This window comes from Malurus melanocephalus, unplaced genomic scaffold (genome assembly GCF_030028575.1).
Source record: "Malurus melanocephalus ecotype Western Australia unplaced genomic scaffold, MMel_1.1 scaffold_23, whole genome shotgun sequence".
Classification (NCBI taxonomy): domain Eukaryota; kingdom Metazoa; phylum Chordata; class Aves; order Passeriformes; family Maluridae; genus Malurus; species Malurus melanocephalus.
The window spans coordinates 521,849-539,630 of NW_026623255.1; the positions used below are offsets into that span (position 1 = coordinate 521,849).

Here is a 17,782-nt window from a genome sequence, read left to right on the forward strand (position 1 = left end):
TAAAGTAGTATCATTTTTTTTTTCTGAAAAAACAATGCACAGAGTTGAAAAGGAAGGTGTAGTCTGGTAAACCTTGGGGCCTGATGTAAAATGCTGGGAACAGTGAGAAGTGGATTACCTTAGATTCAGAAACCTGGCTGAAGATCTACTCACAACTGCTCCCTGAGGAGGATGGCAGTGAAAGGAGTTGGGAACATGGAGGTGTTTTTCAGCACATTTCATCTTATTGTGACAGMAAGGAGAAAACTCAGAATGGGATACTCAGATCCCAAGGCAAGTTGGGAAGATAAATTATGGTCAGTTGCCTCCCATTACCTGAAAAAATCTGTGTGCTCTGAGCCTTCTTATGAGTTTGAACAGACAGCTTCCTGGTGTTTGACATGATCTATGTTACTGGAATCCCTCCAAATGACAGAGGGTTGCAGTGGGCAGTAGAGAACACGGGCATGCCATTGTGATTTAGGAATAACTTTCTGCCAGTGTAGGGAGCAAGCTCAGAARTGTTTGTGTTAGGTCCCGTTTGTCAGTGGGAACATGGCATCCCACAGGGACTTCTTATTTAAAATAGAGTGGAAATCCTGGAAAARGAGGGCTACCTCATTTGGACTATATCAGCCTACAACTCTTTGAAATGTCTYTGAAAGTAAAACTTTGAATAAAAGCCTCAATAAAAGGTGGCAGGATACAAGGGAGAAGTTCTGTACCTGGTGTTAGACCCAAAGGCAGTGGTGATATTGTGACCTCAGTCCTTGACCTCCAGCCRGGCTGCTGGGAATTATAATGAATGGTCCTCAGCACCAGGCAGATTTTGCTTTTTTCCTGCTTGTATCTGCCACTATCCCACCTTTTATTGCAGCCATTCATCATTGGCAGAAAGACTGGGAGATGATATTAGGGTTGTAGAATATGTCATTTGTATCAAAGCTTCTCCTTCTTTCTTTTCACCCTCTCCTTGCCCGTTCTCCTGCCCACATTCCATTCCTACTGGGTTTTGCCCCACTCTTCAGACCAGTCATCCCCTGGCCCAGCTCATAAACAATTGCTTTAATAATATTAGGGCCACTCCGTTTTGGTGTGCGAATGGCCCRAGTGACATATGGGTTGTAACCAGAGCAGGAAGAGATTTTTATTTTCACCYTTTAAAGGGTCACAGAAAATACTGAGAATAGGGCCCTGCCTGCCTTGCACTGACCCCAGACAAGCATTTATGGCTGTGCAGTAGCTTGCAGACACAGCCCGTTACAGGAAAGCTTTACCAGCCAGACCTGGCCATTGTTTTTCCTTCTCTGCATTTATTCAAAGTGCAGAATCATTTATATACCACGAAGATGGGAATTGAAGAGAAAGAGTACATGTAGAATTTACCAGCTGTTTAAGTCTTATTGTTACCTTCTGTATCGATCAAATCCGTTGCCTCTTAATTGGATATTGACTGTTGTGAGGCAAATAAGGCAAGCTGTCAGTGGGGGAAGGGATGGGGCACGAGGTTTGTCTTAATGGTGTGTTGATCATGACTAGTCTATAAAAACCAGTGGGAGAGGAGTTCATTAAACCAGCCTGCAATTGCTTTAAAAAAATATGCTCTGAGTCAAGATGATTAATCATGTATGTGACACCGCAATCAGAGAAAATCCGCATTGTTGCTCTGGTATTTACAATGCAAAAGCTTGAAATACGCAAATGCCCAAATGCATTGAAACAAATTCACTGGGGACAATGATTGTTTGGTCTGTGAGCCTTAGCTAACCCTTACCAGCATCTGAGGGTTTTTTTTATCCTGGTGCATTTTTTTTTTTTTTTGACTCCTTGGTGTTGTGTTTTGTCTCCCTGCTTCTCTGGCAGGCTCATTGGAAACGTGTGCTTGCCCTGTGCCCAAATCTGTCACCTGGACAGGGGAATCCTTGTAGAAATGGCAGCAGTGACAAAGGATACTTGAGCTACCTGACAGTAAAACACACAGAATACTATGGAAATTGATTTTATCTSGTAAATGATAATAATTAGGGAACGTGACAAGAGAAGGAAAGCTTATTGACTGTGCTGGTGTGAGCTACCTGTTACAAAAATGGAAGATTCCGGCAAGTCTGTAGTATGTTTTCATTTCTTTCCTGGCCATATTTTATGCTGCATATTGAATATTTTGCAATAACTGTCAGGCACGGTCCATTAGTGTCTCTGGATCAGGCCTCTCGTGAATCAGGAGAGAGATTAGCAGGATAGGCTCACGTTTRTGAAGATCCCATACAGCTGTGACTTGTTGAAAGAATGTTCAAAGGGGCAATAAACAAAGTTTATTTCAAATTATTTCAATGTTATGTGTTTGTTATGGTATTTATTATTTGACAATTTGGAAGTGGTTATAAAAAATTTATGATATGGTTAAAGGTTTGTGCAGCTTGAAAAATGAGCTTTTSAGGAAGCCACCTGAACGCTTCTCATATATCATCATGCCATGGACTGTCAGGGAAAGGGTAGCACAGGAAAGCTGCAGAAACTGCCTGGCTATTGGCCCATAGAGGAAGGAAGAGTCCGTAAGTCTGGAATGCAGTGGGAATGTGAGGTTTAATGCAGAGTTTTCATTTGACAGCATTAGACAGTTCCCTGCTTAAACAACTGGATCAAGGCTGTGCCACTTTGACTTGCTTGTGGGCCTGAGTCATTTAACWTCTCAAACCTTCTACTCCTCTTCCTCCAAAAATTAGAAAAGTGATCCAGGGCAGTAGAAACTGCTAGTTTTGCTTCAGTTGCTCYTTCTGGATGTATTGGGAGACTGAAAGCAATCACCAGTTTCTTCTAGGTATTTAATGACTGTGGTAGAAAGGGCCATAAGTGTACAGCATTGCAAACTGTACAAAAAGAAAATCCTGAATTTGCCTGGAAGGATGAGAAGTCCAGCAGRAAATCAGGGTTCTTCTACAAAGTATATGAAACAGAACAGGGGAAAGGGGAGAAAAAGGTTTRTGGGATCCAGAAAGCTGAATCCATTTTTTGGTGTAATTTTTAAAAGCAGTAGGATRGAAGTTATTACTTTAGCAGGCACTAGAGTAGTGCTGTTATTAGTATTTCCTTTTGATTCACATATAATATTCCTTACATTATAATAGAGTTTGCAGCTTGCATTTTAAACATAAACTGTGGAGAATTTTATACCGTGAAATCCTGAGTGAAAAATTTAATGCATAAGGCTGGACCATTCAGAGCCAGAGCCTGTGGAAGGCAAGCATTAAAAAAAWWWTTWAAAAAAGATCCTTAAATAACTGTTTTTCAGATTTGCAGGCACATTTGTTTGGATTTTTTAGCGTGCTTCAGTTATGCAAGAAAATGAACGTGACAGTCCTCAGTTGCTTTGACAAGGATAATTTCAGAAACACTGCCCTATCATTCCACAKTTTGGCACCTTCTCCTTCTTTGTTGTAATGCATTTTTTCTGGGTCGGCTTTTCTCAGCAAAACTGCCTGTTTGTCAGGAGATTTTACATGCGCTCAGAAAGGGATGATGAGGTGGTGTGGGCTGGGTTTGGTTAGAATAGCAGGCTTGACCTGGTGATTATTTATTTTTAAAGTCAGGGAGTATTTTGTCTGTCAGCACAGTGGAGAAGTTTGCAGGATATTCAGAATTGTGTATTTTCTCAGGGCTTAATTCACACTGGCCAGATCGCTGGCCCCTGAAATCAGTTCCACACCAAACCTTCTCCTAAACACGTGGACTCGAGATGTTTTTCTAATCCAGTCTGCCATTAGTGGTTTTGCATTCAGRTTTTGGGTTTGCTTTTGAAACGGCCACTAAAGTTTGCGCAAAGGTTAGAGTTTAGGTCTGGATTCATCACTGTCTGTACTGGATGTGTCACAGTAGGGCACCAGCAGCTGTGAGCAGGAGCTGTGRCAACAATGGGGACCTTGTCTTGCCAGCAGGGGATTGAACCTCATTCTCTGCTTGGGGACTGCATCTTCGCAGGGACATATTTGCTGCTTTTTTGGGGCCACAGAACTTCACTCTGGGAAAGGGACTCAGCTGGGAGAGGTTTCAATGAAGCCTGTGGAGAGGTACCAGGCAACAAAATGGAAACAAAACCAGTCTCCTGCAGTACACCCTCTTCTCAGGACCTGGGAAGAGCTGCACGTGCAGTCCCAAGGTTTGGCTCATCACAGTAATGTTGTTCTGCTGGTTTCTATCCATTGGTTTCTATCCATTGGTTTCTATCCATTGGTGCCTTCTTCCAGCATGAGCAAAGTCTCGGTTCCCAACTTCAGTGATGGGTGGAGACGTGCACGTGTGTGTTGGTACATGTGTTCATGTTCATGTTTGGGGAGAGAAGAGGAGGCAACAAGTCAGCAAAAGCCCTTCTGGCTTTGCTTTGCATACTCAATAAAGAAGTTACAAGAGGGCATATTCCCAATTTCTTTTTAACTTTGTAGATCACCTCCAGTAGACAGATTGTCTCGCAGACCACTTCCCCTYCCCTTGGCGATCAAATAACATTCCTGTGGTGACTACAGCAGTTGCTTACATGGAAAAATAACATTAGGAAAGTATTTAATGTATTTTTAGCTGTCTTTAAATGCATTTTAGCAGCTGGAAACAAGGGGAGTTAGTAGCATGTGACCTGCAAGSTCTCCATAGACCACCACCAAGTGTGCAGAGAGCCACTGCTGGTAAAGASACCCCAGGCTGGAAAATGTTGGGTAGGGTGGTCATCTCTAACCTGTACTGGTCACAGGAGGTCAGGCTAAAGGGATAACCTCAATTTTTATGGGATGTAAATGATAACAACTTGATAAGCAACCAGTGTGATTTTAGGCCCTCTTTTTTTCACTGATCTGAGTCTTGTGAGATTCTATGAAACCTTGTTTTGACATGTTTTCAAATATCTTACAAAAAGCTTGAGAAGGTTTTAGGGGTTTGGAGTGGCAAAATATTACAACTGTAGAGATTAGTGAATAAAGTGCAGCTGAGAGAGGCAACAAGCAAATAAATACCGCTTATTCCATCACTGCGAGTCAGGAAAATCCTGAAATCCTTGTGAAGAGCAAACCTTTCATTAAACATTAGTGGGAGCTTTTCCTGAGGGAAGACTTTCTCTGAGCTGAGGGCTTGCTCACTGCTATAACTACATGGCTGCTGAACCAGGGAACATCCTCTATGGACTGTCTKCCCTGGCCCTGTTCCATTCCCAGCTCAGCACCACCACCCAGGACCCTGATATTGGGCTCCCCCACCACCCAGCCCACAGCAAGTATGTTCACATTTCTGGGAAAAATACACCCAGCAGGTGGAAGTTTAGTACTATTTTTACTATTGCTGGTACAGCGAATGCAGAGAGCATGATAATTGATTATCTGGGACAACAGAAATGCGCAGGAACTAGAATTTCAAGGATTAGGGTCTCCCCGAGGATTTCCTTCGAGTTTCAGTGAAAGGAGAGATAACCTTTGTGGTGGAAACGGAAGCACAGCTTTCAGTTCCCATCTGCAGCCAGCCCCTGGAGACAACAGTATTAAGGGTGATGTGAACTCGCTCTGTTCATCGCCATGGGACAGGAGCCCCGACGCAGTTATCTGCACTTGTATAGCAACGCGTTTCAGCTCCTTGCAGCTCATTTGCTGTCCTGCCAGAGACATTCAGCCAGTGCCTACTGCTGCCTTGAAYGTGTCCAGGGGTAACAGTCCTGTGTTCCGTCTGTTTCAAAGGACATTCATGGAAATTAGGTGGCCATTTCATCCTGAGTAAGCAGACCAATACTCTGTCACTCTGCATTGTTCAAGTGACTGTTGCTCTTAATGTTAGGTGTTTTTGGTTAAGTGGCATTAAAGTTTTGTGGACTAAGCAGCAGGATTTCGTTGCAAATGCATTGTCCCATTTCAGTGGAAGCTTTGCATTAACAAGTTCCATCTTAATAAATTATTTGGTTCAACCTGMCTTGTGACTTAAACTATTGTAAGATCCTGCCCTTGATATTAAAATATAAGCACAGATTTCCTCTCCCAAGGCTAAAGCTGCATAAAAAGACTTAGACTGAAGCTAAGAAATACTCTGKCTGGATCAAGATAATTTTTCTCTGKKAATAAGGAGAARCAAATATCCACRCACTTTGGAGAGGAGGAAATTCTRCTGTAGATTGTTCTTCCTCTGTTATGTTAAAAAAGGAATCTTGAGTGAATATATAGTGTGTTTCCAAACTATTGGCATCTTTCACAAATATAGGCTGGCTGGCTCAYGAACAAATAGCACAGTTTCTCTAGCCAAAGATAGTTGTCATCATGCACTTATTAATGAGTACACATATCTCTGAACATCAAATGCTGTGCTATTTTCAGAGAGGTCCTTTCAGAACCTGTTTTCTGTTTTGTTTTTTTTCAATTTTTCTTTCCTTAACCTCCTGCCATTTTCTTTCAAAGCTCAACAGGAGAAAGCAGAGAAAAAAGAGACCTAGGAAAGGAGATGTTCTCATCTGTCCAGTTTCCCCACATCAGGCGCTAGTCCATGCATGTCATTCCTGGCAGRTGTTTGCCTAATCTGCTCTTAAAAAACTCCAGTGATGGGGCTTTGACAGTCTCCTTAGGCAATCTGYTCCAGTGCTTTGCTGTACCTGTCATTAAGAAAGGCTTCCTGATATCTAACCTGTAATTAAAGGCCATGATTTCCCACACAACCCATCATCAGGCTGACCTTGCAGCCAAACTCCCTCYACCAAGTCAACTGCAGTTCCCTCTCTAGACCATCTTTGCCAACACCACTCCTTGGGCAATGAGCTCTACTCTGGCAGTGAGGTGGGGTGTGTGTGTGCCCCTGCTCTTGTCAAGTGTCTATCCTGGTGTCCCCAGGGGCTGGCAATGGGCAGGTTTCCCTCTCGGATCCCATGCAGCTGACGGGAAGGAGGCTGTCTGCCAGCAGAGGGTATTGAATTAGGAGATTCGGTAAATCCCAGGAGAGGCACTGCCACAGTGAAGTTGCAGCAGTTTTGCACTGATAAAACTAGCAGTGCTAACCATGATTCCCAGCCTCAGAACATGAGCTGATGCCTTTTTTGTCCTGGAACAAAATGTGCTCTGAGAGCAGTTGTCCCATATATTACATATATGCAATCACATCTAGCAGTTTGGATGTACATTTTTTGATGAGAACATTCCTATAATGATTTTAGCAGTATTAAAGCATTTAAAAAAAAAAACCAAAAAAACCCAAAAAACAGAGTGAGCACAGATTTGGCTTGGGTTTTTTTTGCAGTTGCTTTTCTTTAAACAATAGCATCTCACAGCAGCCAGGCCTGATGGCAAAGCTGTAGATGCCAGCTTGCTGTGAGTGAGCTCGAGGTACTGAGGAACTGAGGCAGTCACTGGTGTGCAGCAGTGATGGAGAGTGGGTCAGTGTAGGCACAGATATATCRCAATATTACACTGCAAGATAAATTCTGAGCCACTTTTTAAACACCCTTAGAACAGTGATGAACATTGTAAGAGTATTTCCTTCTGCAAATTATTTGCAACTGAAAGATAGTAGTAATGAATTAACGTAAAGCAACTGGAGAATTGGCCCTGACTGCTCAAAATAGGTGTTTTTTACAAWGGAAACCAGCTAGCTAAATTATGTGTATTTCTTCTGCCTGAGCAAATTATGGCAGTATGTAGCTAAACAGGTTTTGAGACTAGAAAATTTTAGTGACATCCAAAATTAAATAAAGCAAGGTTTGGATCAGCAAGAGCAGGGGCACGTTGCCATCAGCAGGGGTGCATAACCTTTGTGTTACTGGCAATTGTGGTAAGTGGGTCAAGGTCAGTGGGGTTTGCCTCTATATTTTGACAGATGCACTGCAAACACACTGATATCCATTTCATTTTACAAGGTGTGTGCATGCACCAAGATAATGCTCCCGAGGGTCACTGGCAGGTTACAATGTGCCAGCCGCCACATGCACGATGTGTTGCATGGTGCCAAGATAAAATTTCAGGGGTCTGGGGGCACCAAGAGCRTTCAGAGCCCTACACAACACCWGTGCCCCACCAATATCTCCCTCWCTGTCTGTCACTGAGCATCCCATCRGCATCTGTGATCCCGAGCTGACAGGTCTGTTGCTGTTTGTGCAAGGCACTTATCCCCCAGTTGTCTTCTAGATGACCTGGAAGAGCTTCAGTGAGTTGCCCATATTCCTTTATGGAGGAAAGGACAAAGTTTGTTTTCAAAATGAGAATTTGGGGGTTTCTTAGAAAACAGTGTTGAATTTGAGCTTTGTATTCCTCGCAGCATGGAGGTAGATTTATTGTGTAAGAGAGTTTTCAGTTTCAAACCAATAATTAGAAGAATACATTTAAACCTTTGTCARTATGAAAGTGATTTCAGATGCTCAGGAATCCTCTTTCTTGTGGTTTTAAAGAAAAATTTTAAACATTTTTCACCCCTCAACTACTGAGGGCATTGAAAGAAAATACCTATAAACTGCTAGGAAACATACAGAATAAACTCGTTTCCCACTTCCCAGTTCTTGTAATAATCATCAATTTTCGRTACTTCTCAAAATACACCTTCAGAGATATTTTGCGCTGTTAAAAATGGCATTTTCTGTTGGGCAAACTGTGTTCACGCCCCGTGGCTGACAAGCCGAGGCCCGAGTCAAAGGCGGCAGGAGTCGGTGAGGTGCAGACCCCTCATGTTTTCCTAAAAATCGACAGCGCTGTTAGCCCACGTCTCCCCTTTCCCACCCCGTCTCCTCGGGGAGAGGCAGAAGCCTGTTTGAAGACAAACAAGTCGCAGAGCCGGCAAGGTGTAAATATCCTTCACAAATGCCAACGCCGAAAAGCCGGAGTGCCGGGCGTGTGACACACGACGACAGGCRGTTCACGCCGCTCGTGGGGCGAGCGAAATGCGCACCTGGGCATCCCTGCCACCCCCGGCCGGGCACACCCGGGCCACCAGAGCCACGGGCAGGGGACAGCCGGCTCCTCGCCCCGCTGCCTCTGCCCGCAGCCCGCAGCCCGCAGCCCTCGCCCCCGATCCGGTCACCCCGCCTCTGCCCTCCTCCTCTCCCCGGCTTCTTTGGGCAGGGGCTGATTTAAATAGGTTGGCGGGGAGCCAGGAGCTCATCATTTTAATGCAGTGTAAAATGGAATGTGCATAATTATATGCGAGCCATATGTGAGGGAGACAGCTCAGCTGTGAATTTCGGGAGGCTGCGAGAGGGAGAGAGCGAACAGTCAGGAATCAGATGAGATGGAGCGGAACGGAGTGCAAGTGTCACTCAAATGAACAGTGTAATGAGCGTATTGCTGACACTCCTCCTTTCACCTGCTTCTCCCTTTTGCTTTAACTCAAAAGCAGAAAATGCTCGAGATGAGAAGGGAAAAATACTATATGCAAGCAGGATTGCTAATGGGCTCTGGTAATGTCTCCATCTAAACTTCAGCTTTCTTAATTAACAGTGTAGTTACAAATAATCAGCAAATTTTAATGCATCTTTGTCATTAAATATTTTGACCGCATTTGACTGAAGGATCATTGTTCTCACTAGATGATTGCTCCTTTTAAAGCTTCACTTAAATATGGAGGGGGAATCCATTTATTTGTAATAGTATTACATGTAAATTACAAGTATGAATTTTTTTTTTTTTTTGGCCTTACTGTTAAACTGAAAATACATTATCTAGGGATCGCTTAAGCATGTCAAAAAGTTTAAACGAGTACATATGTAATGTAATCCTGAAAAATGCAATGGAGTAAATTGAAACCCTGAGTTACTCACAGTTTCCAGCTCGAATATTTCATTTTGGTTTTGTCTTTTGTTGTTCTAATTATTACTCCACAATGAATTTGCATGTTCAATCTAAGCTATGTAAGAAAACAGCATCCCAAGTTCTCATATCTAAAAGGTGTACTGACTATTTAAAGAAACTTTAATGTTGTATTTTGGGATACCCGTCTGTTTTAATGATCTAAGCTGTTATGCTTTTAGCTATTTTTTTCCTTCCATTATTTGTAAGTCCCTAAATAGGCCATTATATTTCCCTTCAGGCTAGAGATGAAGATGGACATGCTGAAAATTTTCCCCAGCAGCACTATGCTAAGGAAACTCCAAGACTTGCCTTCAAGAATAACTGCGAACTACTTGTAAGAATAACATACTTACAACAAGTCTAGATTGTTACTTTAGCACAGTGAGAACCGTTTTTTTTATAAAGGCTTTTGTTCATTATGACATACATTATGAAATATGATAGGTTTTTTTTTTCTACTGTTTTAGCGTTCTAATGCTAGTTCTGCTATCCGTGAACAGTTTAAGATCTCAAATTGCTTGAAAAGTACCTTATATTTGATGTCAGCACGTGAATGGCCTTGTCTTACTGCCTTGTCTTGCACTGRTAAATCGTGGAGAGCCATGCAGGGAGTGGCTGGTGATGCACGGAAAGCCCCCTCCCCTKCCCCCAAAGCGCCCCAAACCTCACTCTCCCATCCACCTTTTAGCTCTGCCTTGTTTTCGGGCGGCTGTGCTGCACTTTGTTCTGCTACGGGCAGTCCTCCCTTTAGAGCTCGCCTGTTTCTCCCCTCCATAGCTGCATGCAATCCAAAGCATCCTCTCCTCTCCACTCCTCTCCATTCCTCTCCTCTGCTGTGGGGAAAGASCGAAAGCCAGGAAAGCACATACAGGGAGCCTGGAGTGTTTACAAGCCATAAGAGAGATGATATCAGCTGTGAAAGAATCTCTGTTCCAAGGCAGGGTTAAATCGCTGTTCATTTTAGCATTTGCTGCAAGACGAGATTAAAAGCAAGCAGGAATGCCTATTATATTTCTATTAAATGAATCTGTTGGGACCTAATGTTCTTGATTAGCTTGCGAAAATGAGTGCTCCACCATGAGTTTTTCTGTTTGCCTAAAGTAAACAGAGGATGAATTGTGATACATTTAAAAGAGATTCATGCATGGCTTTCGAAAAGGGAGGTTTAGAAACATCGGTAGGTCTCTCCCTTGCATTCGCCTTTCTTCTSGTCTGTACTTGAGTAAAATGTATCATTTGGCTAAATGGAAGTATTTGTGGAGAACCAGTGCACGGGGTTTTCCTTCGAAACAACAACATTTCTTTATTTCTCACTGTAACCAGAGAAGAGGYGGCTGGCAGTGGAGGAGCAAGCTGTGTTTTATCTGCATTAAAGCCCGTGCCTGCCCCCGCAGGACGCGAGGCCAAGCGCTGCTCCTGGTGCCCCGGGTGCAACAGGCAGTGAAAGTCGAGCTGATGAGCCGATAACCCGGTGCTGAAATTGCCCCCAGGTTCAGTCAGCTGGTCAGAGACAGCAGCCAAGGGGTGGTGGCCAGTCCCTCCTCCCCACACTGGCCAGAGCACAGAGCATCTTGGCCACACCTGCACTACTGGACCCACACTCTCCTACCCCACAAGTGGCCCCTGTGTTGAGCCAGCCCGTGGTTAGGTAAAGACAATACTTTTTAGAGCCACAGGTGTCACTTGGAAGGTTCAGTTTGCTTCCAGCGTAATTGTCCCCAGCCAAAAGCAAGGTGATCCGTGAGATCTGGTCTTGGTTKCTCTTATACCCTTTGCAAAGCTCCTGTGGTTTCAGGTATAGCAGAGTTACACCCCAAGGGGAGGAAAGTAGACAAACACAAAAAGTGGTTCCCTGGTGTCCTCAGAATTCTTGTGCCRAATAATTGAAGCCATTTCTTCAAGGCCATGCTTAATTATTGTGCTGTCAATCAGCCCTGCYGAACCACTACAGCACACCAAGATGCTCCCAAAGTCAGTGGGGCTTCTTGGTGTTSGAGGAATTTAGGAATAGAGACAACATGATATAAGTCATGTAGTATTTCCATTTAAAATCYGCTTTATATTTAGTGCAACCATCAATGAACCAATTAACCCACTTTGTGCTATTAAAATCAAGCATTCTTTTAATGCCCAGTTGCTTGCTCCTCTATTAATACGCATTTAAGTTTTTGCTTTGTTATGTCACCACTGTGTCTGGCAAAAGCTCAAGTCATCAAAGTTAGTCTTTCATGTGCTTTTTTGGACAAGTTTCAATTCTTGTTTAAGGAAGTAATAAAAGCAATTTGTTATAGTTTTATTTTTCCTATGCTATTGGAAACAAAATTGGCAGGGATGTAATCTGTACTCAATTTGTATGTGAAAAAAATAGTAGGCAAATAATGAATATGTACCTCTGCTATCTTTAAAGATGTATTTTAGGAACTTTCAGTGAAAATATTATGTTGAGCCTAGATGTGGGTGGTGGGGGAACTAGTGTTATTTGTTGAAGATGCTGTATGTTTCACAGAGAGGTAGTGTTATTCCTTCTATATTTTACTTTTTGGGRAACAATGCTTTATTAAAATGTGCTCAAATTTCACAAGCTAATTTCACTGGAACTGGCCATTAAGAAACCTTCTTTTTCTTAAAGGCTAGTTAGTATTCCTAGGGAGAGGAGAAAAAAAAATATGAAAGAAAGGAGTGGGGACAGTTGATTCTCTAGAAACATATTTTCCCAATGGTTAAAACTTACCCAGAATCTARCAGCACAAGTCAGATGCCAGCTGAGTGAAAAGATGAGATATTTTTAAATGAAAGAGAAACTGAAACTTGTTTATGCTTTTGAGAGTGAGGGAATCCTTGGAGTTTTCTGAGTGCCGTTCAGAGTAAATAGAGTAATAGTCTGTCAGGTGAAATTGGAGGCTTCAGCTCCAAAGTGCTTTCTTTGCTTTAGGGTTCAGCTGCCATTTTCCAGTGAGGTTGGTTTCGGTGAGCACAGACTCCTCTGTTTGGGAAATGCTCATGCTGGGAGAGTTCTGCCAGGCAGGATCCAGGGCTGGGTCGCTGCTGCTGGATCTGCATGCCAGGGGTCTCCCACAAGAGCCAGGCTACACTGGCTGAATCTTAACATCCCTSCTCACAGCACACACAGCAAGCGTTAACTCCTCAATTCTTGGAGAGATTTTAAAGCACAGTAACACAGAGTATTACAGAAGTGACACGGAGTATTACAAATTGTGTGCTTTCTTCATTGCTTACTCAACACAAGGGGAGAAAATTTGATGAGGTACAACCCAGCTTTTCTGTTTGTTTTTGGCTTTTTTGAATGTGAGCAAGTTTGATAGGAAATAGGAAAAAGAAAGGTATGAATTAGGCAGAGGAAACCCCTSAAGTGTGTTCAGTAGTTGTGCTCATTAAGCAAAATAGTGACAATCAAAGATTTTGGGTATTATAGAAAGCCATTTTGCAGTTATGGGATTAGAACAGGGTRCTCATTTCCCAAGTTAAATCCGTATATGTTGTGTCCTGGCATTTGTCATAGGGCACAAAACCCAAAGTGGTTAAGATGCTCTAATCAATGAGCACACAGAGTTTTCCTTAYGGACTTTTCAGTATTTTTGGGAATAATTTTGTCTGAAGTTTAGCTATCCATGATAAATACCGGGAACTACATAAAAGAAATCTATTTTTAAAGAGCCAGGTCAGCATGCTGTCTTGGCCAGCCATCCATTCTTCTCCCATAGGCACTGCCTCAGGATTTTCATTTCTTATTCCATGAGTTGTTGGAAGCTTTTYTTTCAGGCACATCTCTTTGTTCCCAGAAGGAAAAGGCAGAATTTAGTCCCTGCTGTAAGCTGATTGTCAAGGAACAGTACAGTCTAGCTAATAGTGGATGTGGGGAGAAAGATGGGATTAACTGCTGAGAAAGGGGAGGCTGGAGTGAAAAGGCCAACAAGAAGCCCACAGCCCCAGCTCTAGCCGGATGAAATTCCTGAGCCATTGCCTAGAGAAAGGAAAAATCYGTCTGGCACCTACCCAGGTTAGTCAGGGTAGGAAGAGTCATGCTTGGTTGCCTTTTAACAAAAGTGGGAAAGAAAAACCAGCAGTTCGTCCTTCCTCCCCCCATTTACTCAGAATATTGAGTCAAGGTTTCAGATTGGCATGCTGCTGYATGAGGTAAGCAGGGTTTGATGGGTTAAGGAAATTAAACATCAGGTTGCTTTCCAGATCATTTGTTTATGGAGATGATGTGAGTACCACCCACTGCTATGGGATTATATGTGAAGCAAACAAATAACCAAACGAAACATAAATATCCTGAAAAAAATTAATTTCCAATCCTATACCCAGTTGAATCCTGTTACTGCTTTTCCTGCAGTAAAATCATGATCATTTCATATTTGAATTCAAAAAGTCTGTTCCTAGTAGTTCTGCTCTGAAAGGATAAATTTGTGAGTGCAATATGAGATGGATTACAAGTGCTGGTGCTTGGAAGCTATTATGTAAAYGACACAAAATAAAACATGCTTGCTATTGGATTTAATGCAAACTCACCTAGGGCCAGTTATCTTTAATCATTGACAAAACGAGGCAGAGAAAACTCTGAAAACATCCGCAATGGATACATGAAATACAAAATGCTGTCTTATGAGCAAAAGGCCTTTGGGGAGGCTATGGCAGAGCTGAGGTGAGCCAGAGCTACAGCTAATGCTTTGCTTGAAGTCGTGTTGCTCTGYCCTGCTATTCCAGCACTAGAGGCAGAGTCAGGATGAATGACACATGAGGGGCACCCAGACAGGGCAGTGAGGATGCAGGCAGGTTAACCTCAGAATTATGGCACTGGAATGTGGGAAAGATTTCATWCCTACTAGACTGACATTAAAAAGCACTGAGAATGTTTGTGATCCAATGAGGCCAATAGGTTTTGCAGTTGTAGYTGAGATAAATGTAAATATGCATTTTGGTTTACTTTGAAGGCCATGAGAGTTTTGGTTTTGGAACGTGAGGCTTAAATTCTTCTTTTTTAAAGTGCCTGACCTGCTTGCTATGCCCCAGTGTCAAGCAAAACCACTCCCTGTTAGTGCTTCAGCAGTAAATGAAAATAACYTCTCAGTCTGTTTAAAATCACATCTCCTTCAAGAGAGGACTGAAATAGGGAGAAATAGCTTTGCTCATTGCCTCTCTTGCCCTTCCTGCTGTCTCCCTGTTCCTAGCAGAGWGGAGGGAGAAAAAGCAAGTGTGCTTTCTCTTGTGCTCCCGTGGCTCTTTCTGCACCCTGGTAGGTGCAAAGCTGCAGAGGAAGAAGGAGAGCACTTCCTTCATTCTGGCTGTGGACTGGGGATGTGCAGAGCTTGTGGCCAGAAAGCTGGAGCAGGAGGGCTGCCCAGGAGCTCTGAGGGGTTCAGGGCCACGTCCAGCCTGTCAGGTACCAATCCTGTGATCAGGAGGTGATTTCACCATCTCAAAGAGGCATCAGCAGAGAGGGGGAAGAGACCTATGATACCTTGTGGAGTTCGAGATCATAGAGCTACTAAGCCTGATGAGAGTCTAAAACCTCCACAGTCATGCTTAAACTGTTTCAGCATCACTCGATGTTTGTCCCTCCACTGGTGCAGTTTTTTTTGGTGGTTTTCTGATGGATTTCATCAGTTCCTTGCTTGGTTTGCCACCACGGTCTGAGGACACCTGGTCCTGCTGCATCAGTTGCACTGTGGCATACGCAGTGATTYGAGCAGATGACTGTGCAAAACCCATAACAGCTGTTGGAGAGCCCACTGTTGGTTTCAGGGGACTTTGGATCAGGCACAGAGAGCTGTCAGAACCATGGCGGTTATGGCCCTGCAACAAAAATATGGAAAAAAGCAATTGTAGCAGTGAATTGATACTGATGTTCTTAAAACCTCAGTAATCKTGGCCACATGAAATTCAACCTTTCTTGTGACTGAAATAACAGTGACGCTTAGGTCATATGGTAGATTAATCGCCTGTAGTGTTTCATTTTCAGAAACTAAATTGTCCATGAGCAATGGCAGAATAATTTCAAAAGAAACTCCCCAAAACCCCACTGAAAGCCTTGCAYTCTGTTTCTTTTCAAGTAAGGGCAACAAACCAGGAAAAAATATTCTTAAAGGGTTTCTTTGTCCTTAATTGCTGCCAGGCTGAATGAAGGGCTGAGCTGAAGTCCTCGGGTGTGGTGTAAATGCACTGAGAAAAGGCAGTGCTCAGACCACGGGCTTGTTTGCAGCCCTGGGGAGAGAGAGCCTGACACCCAGCTCCAGCTGACCCTCCCTGCCTGCTSCCTGGTGGCACAGGTGACACGGGGCACTGGGTGCCTTGGCATCTGTGCCACAGTCGGCATCTGGCTGGGAGAGCCCAGGACTGAACACAGAGCCACAGCCTGCCAGCCACACCGTGACACGCTGTCACCAGCAAATGACAGTCCCTGTGCCTGTCTGCACTGATCTCTTTACTGCTTTAGAACAAATGCAGCCACTGTCTARCCTGGCACACGGGCTGTGTCCTTCTTGCCATGCTTTTTAATGATATGTTTTTCTATCCCACAATGCAAATGAAGGCTGTTCCTCATATTACRACAGCATGGACAGGACTTGGGAGGTTTTTTGGGCTACAAGAGACCTTCTAGGGGGTCTTGAGAGATYTCCTTGGTCTTTCAGGCTTCTATTCCACCTCCCCTGTCCTGTACCACCACGCTTCTAAAATAATAAGCTTTTATTTCATAACTCACACAATGTTTAGGACTCCACAACCTCTGATCCAAAGCCCAGTGAAATCAATGGGATCCCTCCTGTTGACTTGAGGTGGGCTCTGAATGACACTTGCTGGTCTGTAAACAAAAGATGTGTGGCTGCTTTGAGACATCTTCCTCCTATCTGACCAAAAATTGCAGCAGGCCAGCTAACAGCTAATTTGAAGTGTAGAAAACATGATCTTTATTAATAATATCTAAGCTGAAGGCTGTCATCAGAGACCTGTTGTAGTAATTAATAGAAAACAGAGCCCTGCCACAGCAAGTCTGAGGGAGCAGACATTCTGCTGGGAATAAGACCCAAACCTCACTCCTTTTGTACCCAGGGTGAGCGAGTGAGCACTATGGAGGATGATGAGGGATTCCACAAGCCTTCCACAGGGTAGGCAGGGGAGTGCCAGTCACCCTCCAGAGTGTCAGGGAGGGCARGTTCCAGAGACACATGAAATACAAAGGTATAAATTCACAGGAGCATGAGGAACRGGAAGAAGGAGGGGAAGGAAGGGGACAAAAGGAACAAAGCTCCCCCATGGCCAGGGTTGCAGCTTCCTCCCCAAGCAGGCTGGTACCASCAGGGGCTCTACATAATCCCCATCTTTTCAGTCTGGTGAACCAAACTAAGGAGGAYGATTCAGGGACCTAAAGAGATGGAATGAAAGGTGTGACAGTGAGAGGGGTGGGCAGCATGGGAAGAGGGGCAATGGGAACAGGACAGATTTGGGAAAGACCATGGCTACAGGCAGTGAATGTTTGGCCTCCTGGAACCAAGAGAGGGTCGTATTCCCTTTCCCACTACACCCAGCTACAAAGAGGAAGCAACTTTGCCCCAGTGCCTCTAATTTAGCATTTTTCTTCATACCAATACAGAAGCGTTATTTTAGGATGTGGCACTCCCCACACAAGTGTGCCCTTACTCAAAAGGAGGCATGTTTTTTAATTTTTAACATCACTGTTATTATTACTTCGAAAGGGAAGCAAAATGCATTTGTTAAAAAGGAAAATAATTAAAATCCCATTACAGTTCCAAATCTGTCATCTTCCTTCCCAGRACAAGCATTAAAATTTTCATTAATAAATCTGCACTTATTGATGGCCTCTGAGTAATTYCTCCAACCTTAATTTCTCCTCACTGCAATGCTGTGTTGTATTACTCTATTTTTACTCTTTGCTTTCCTTATTTGATTTGTTTACTTAAGTTATAATTTTCATATTAAACATGTTGTCTGAACTGAATATTTTTTTAATACTGAAAGAAAGCCCCACAATCTTTTTATTT

The 17,782-nt window shown here is 43.4% G+C and overlaps 1 protein-coding gene across 2 annotated transcripts in view; it reads left to right on the forward strand.

Annotated features, from left to right (window-relative positions):
• Positions 1 to 17,782, forward strand: part of SOBP (sine oculis binding protein homolog) — a 109,809-nt gene that overhangs the window by 51,397 nt on the left and 40,630 nt on the right. Inside the window, exon 5 of one of the 2 annotated variants that reach the window (XM_057390137.1) lies at positions 10,000 to 10,095. The exons of the other annotated variant lie outside the window; for it this stretch is intronic. Coding sequence (XP_057246120.1) covers positions 10,000 to 10,095 — 96 coding nt within the window. The remainder of the gene's footprint in view (positions 1 to 9,999; positions 10,096 to 17,782) is intronic. 2 annotated transcript variants of the gene reach the window in all.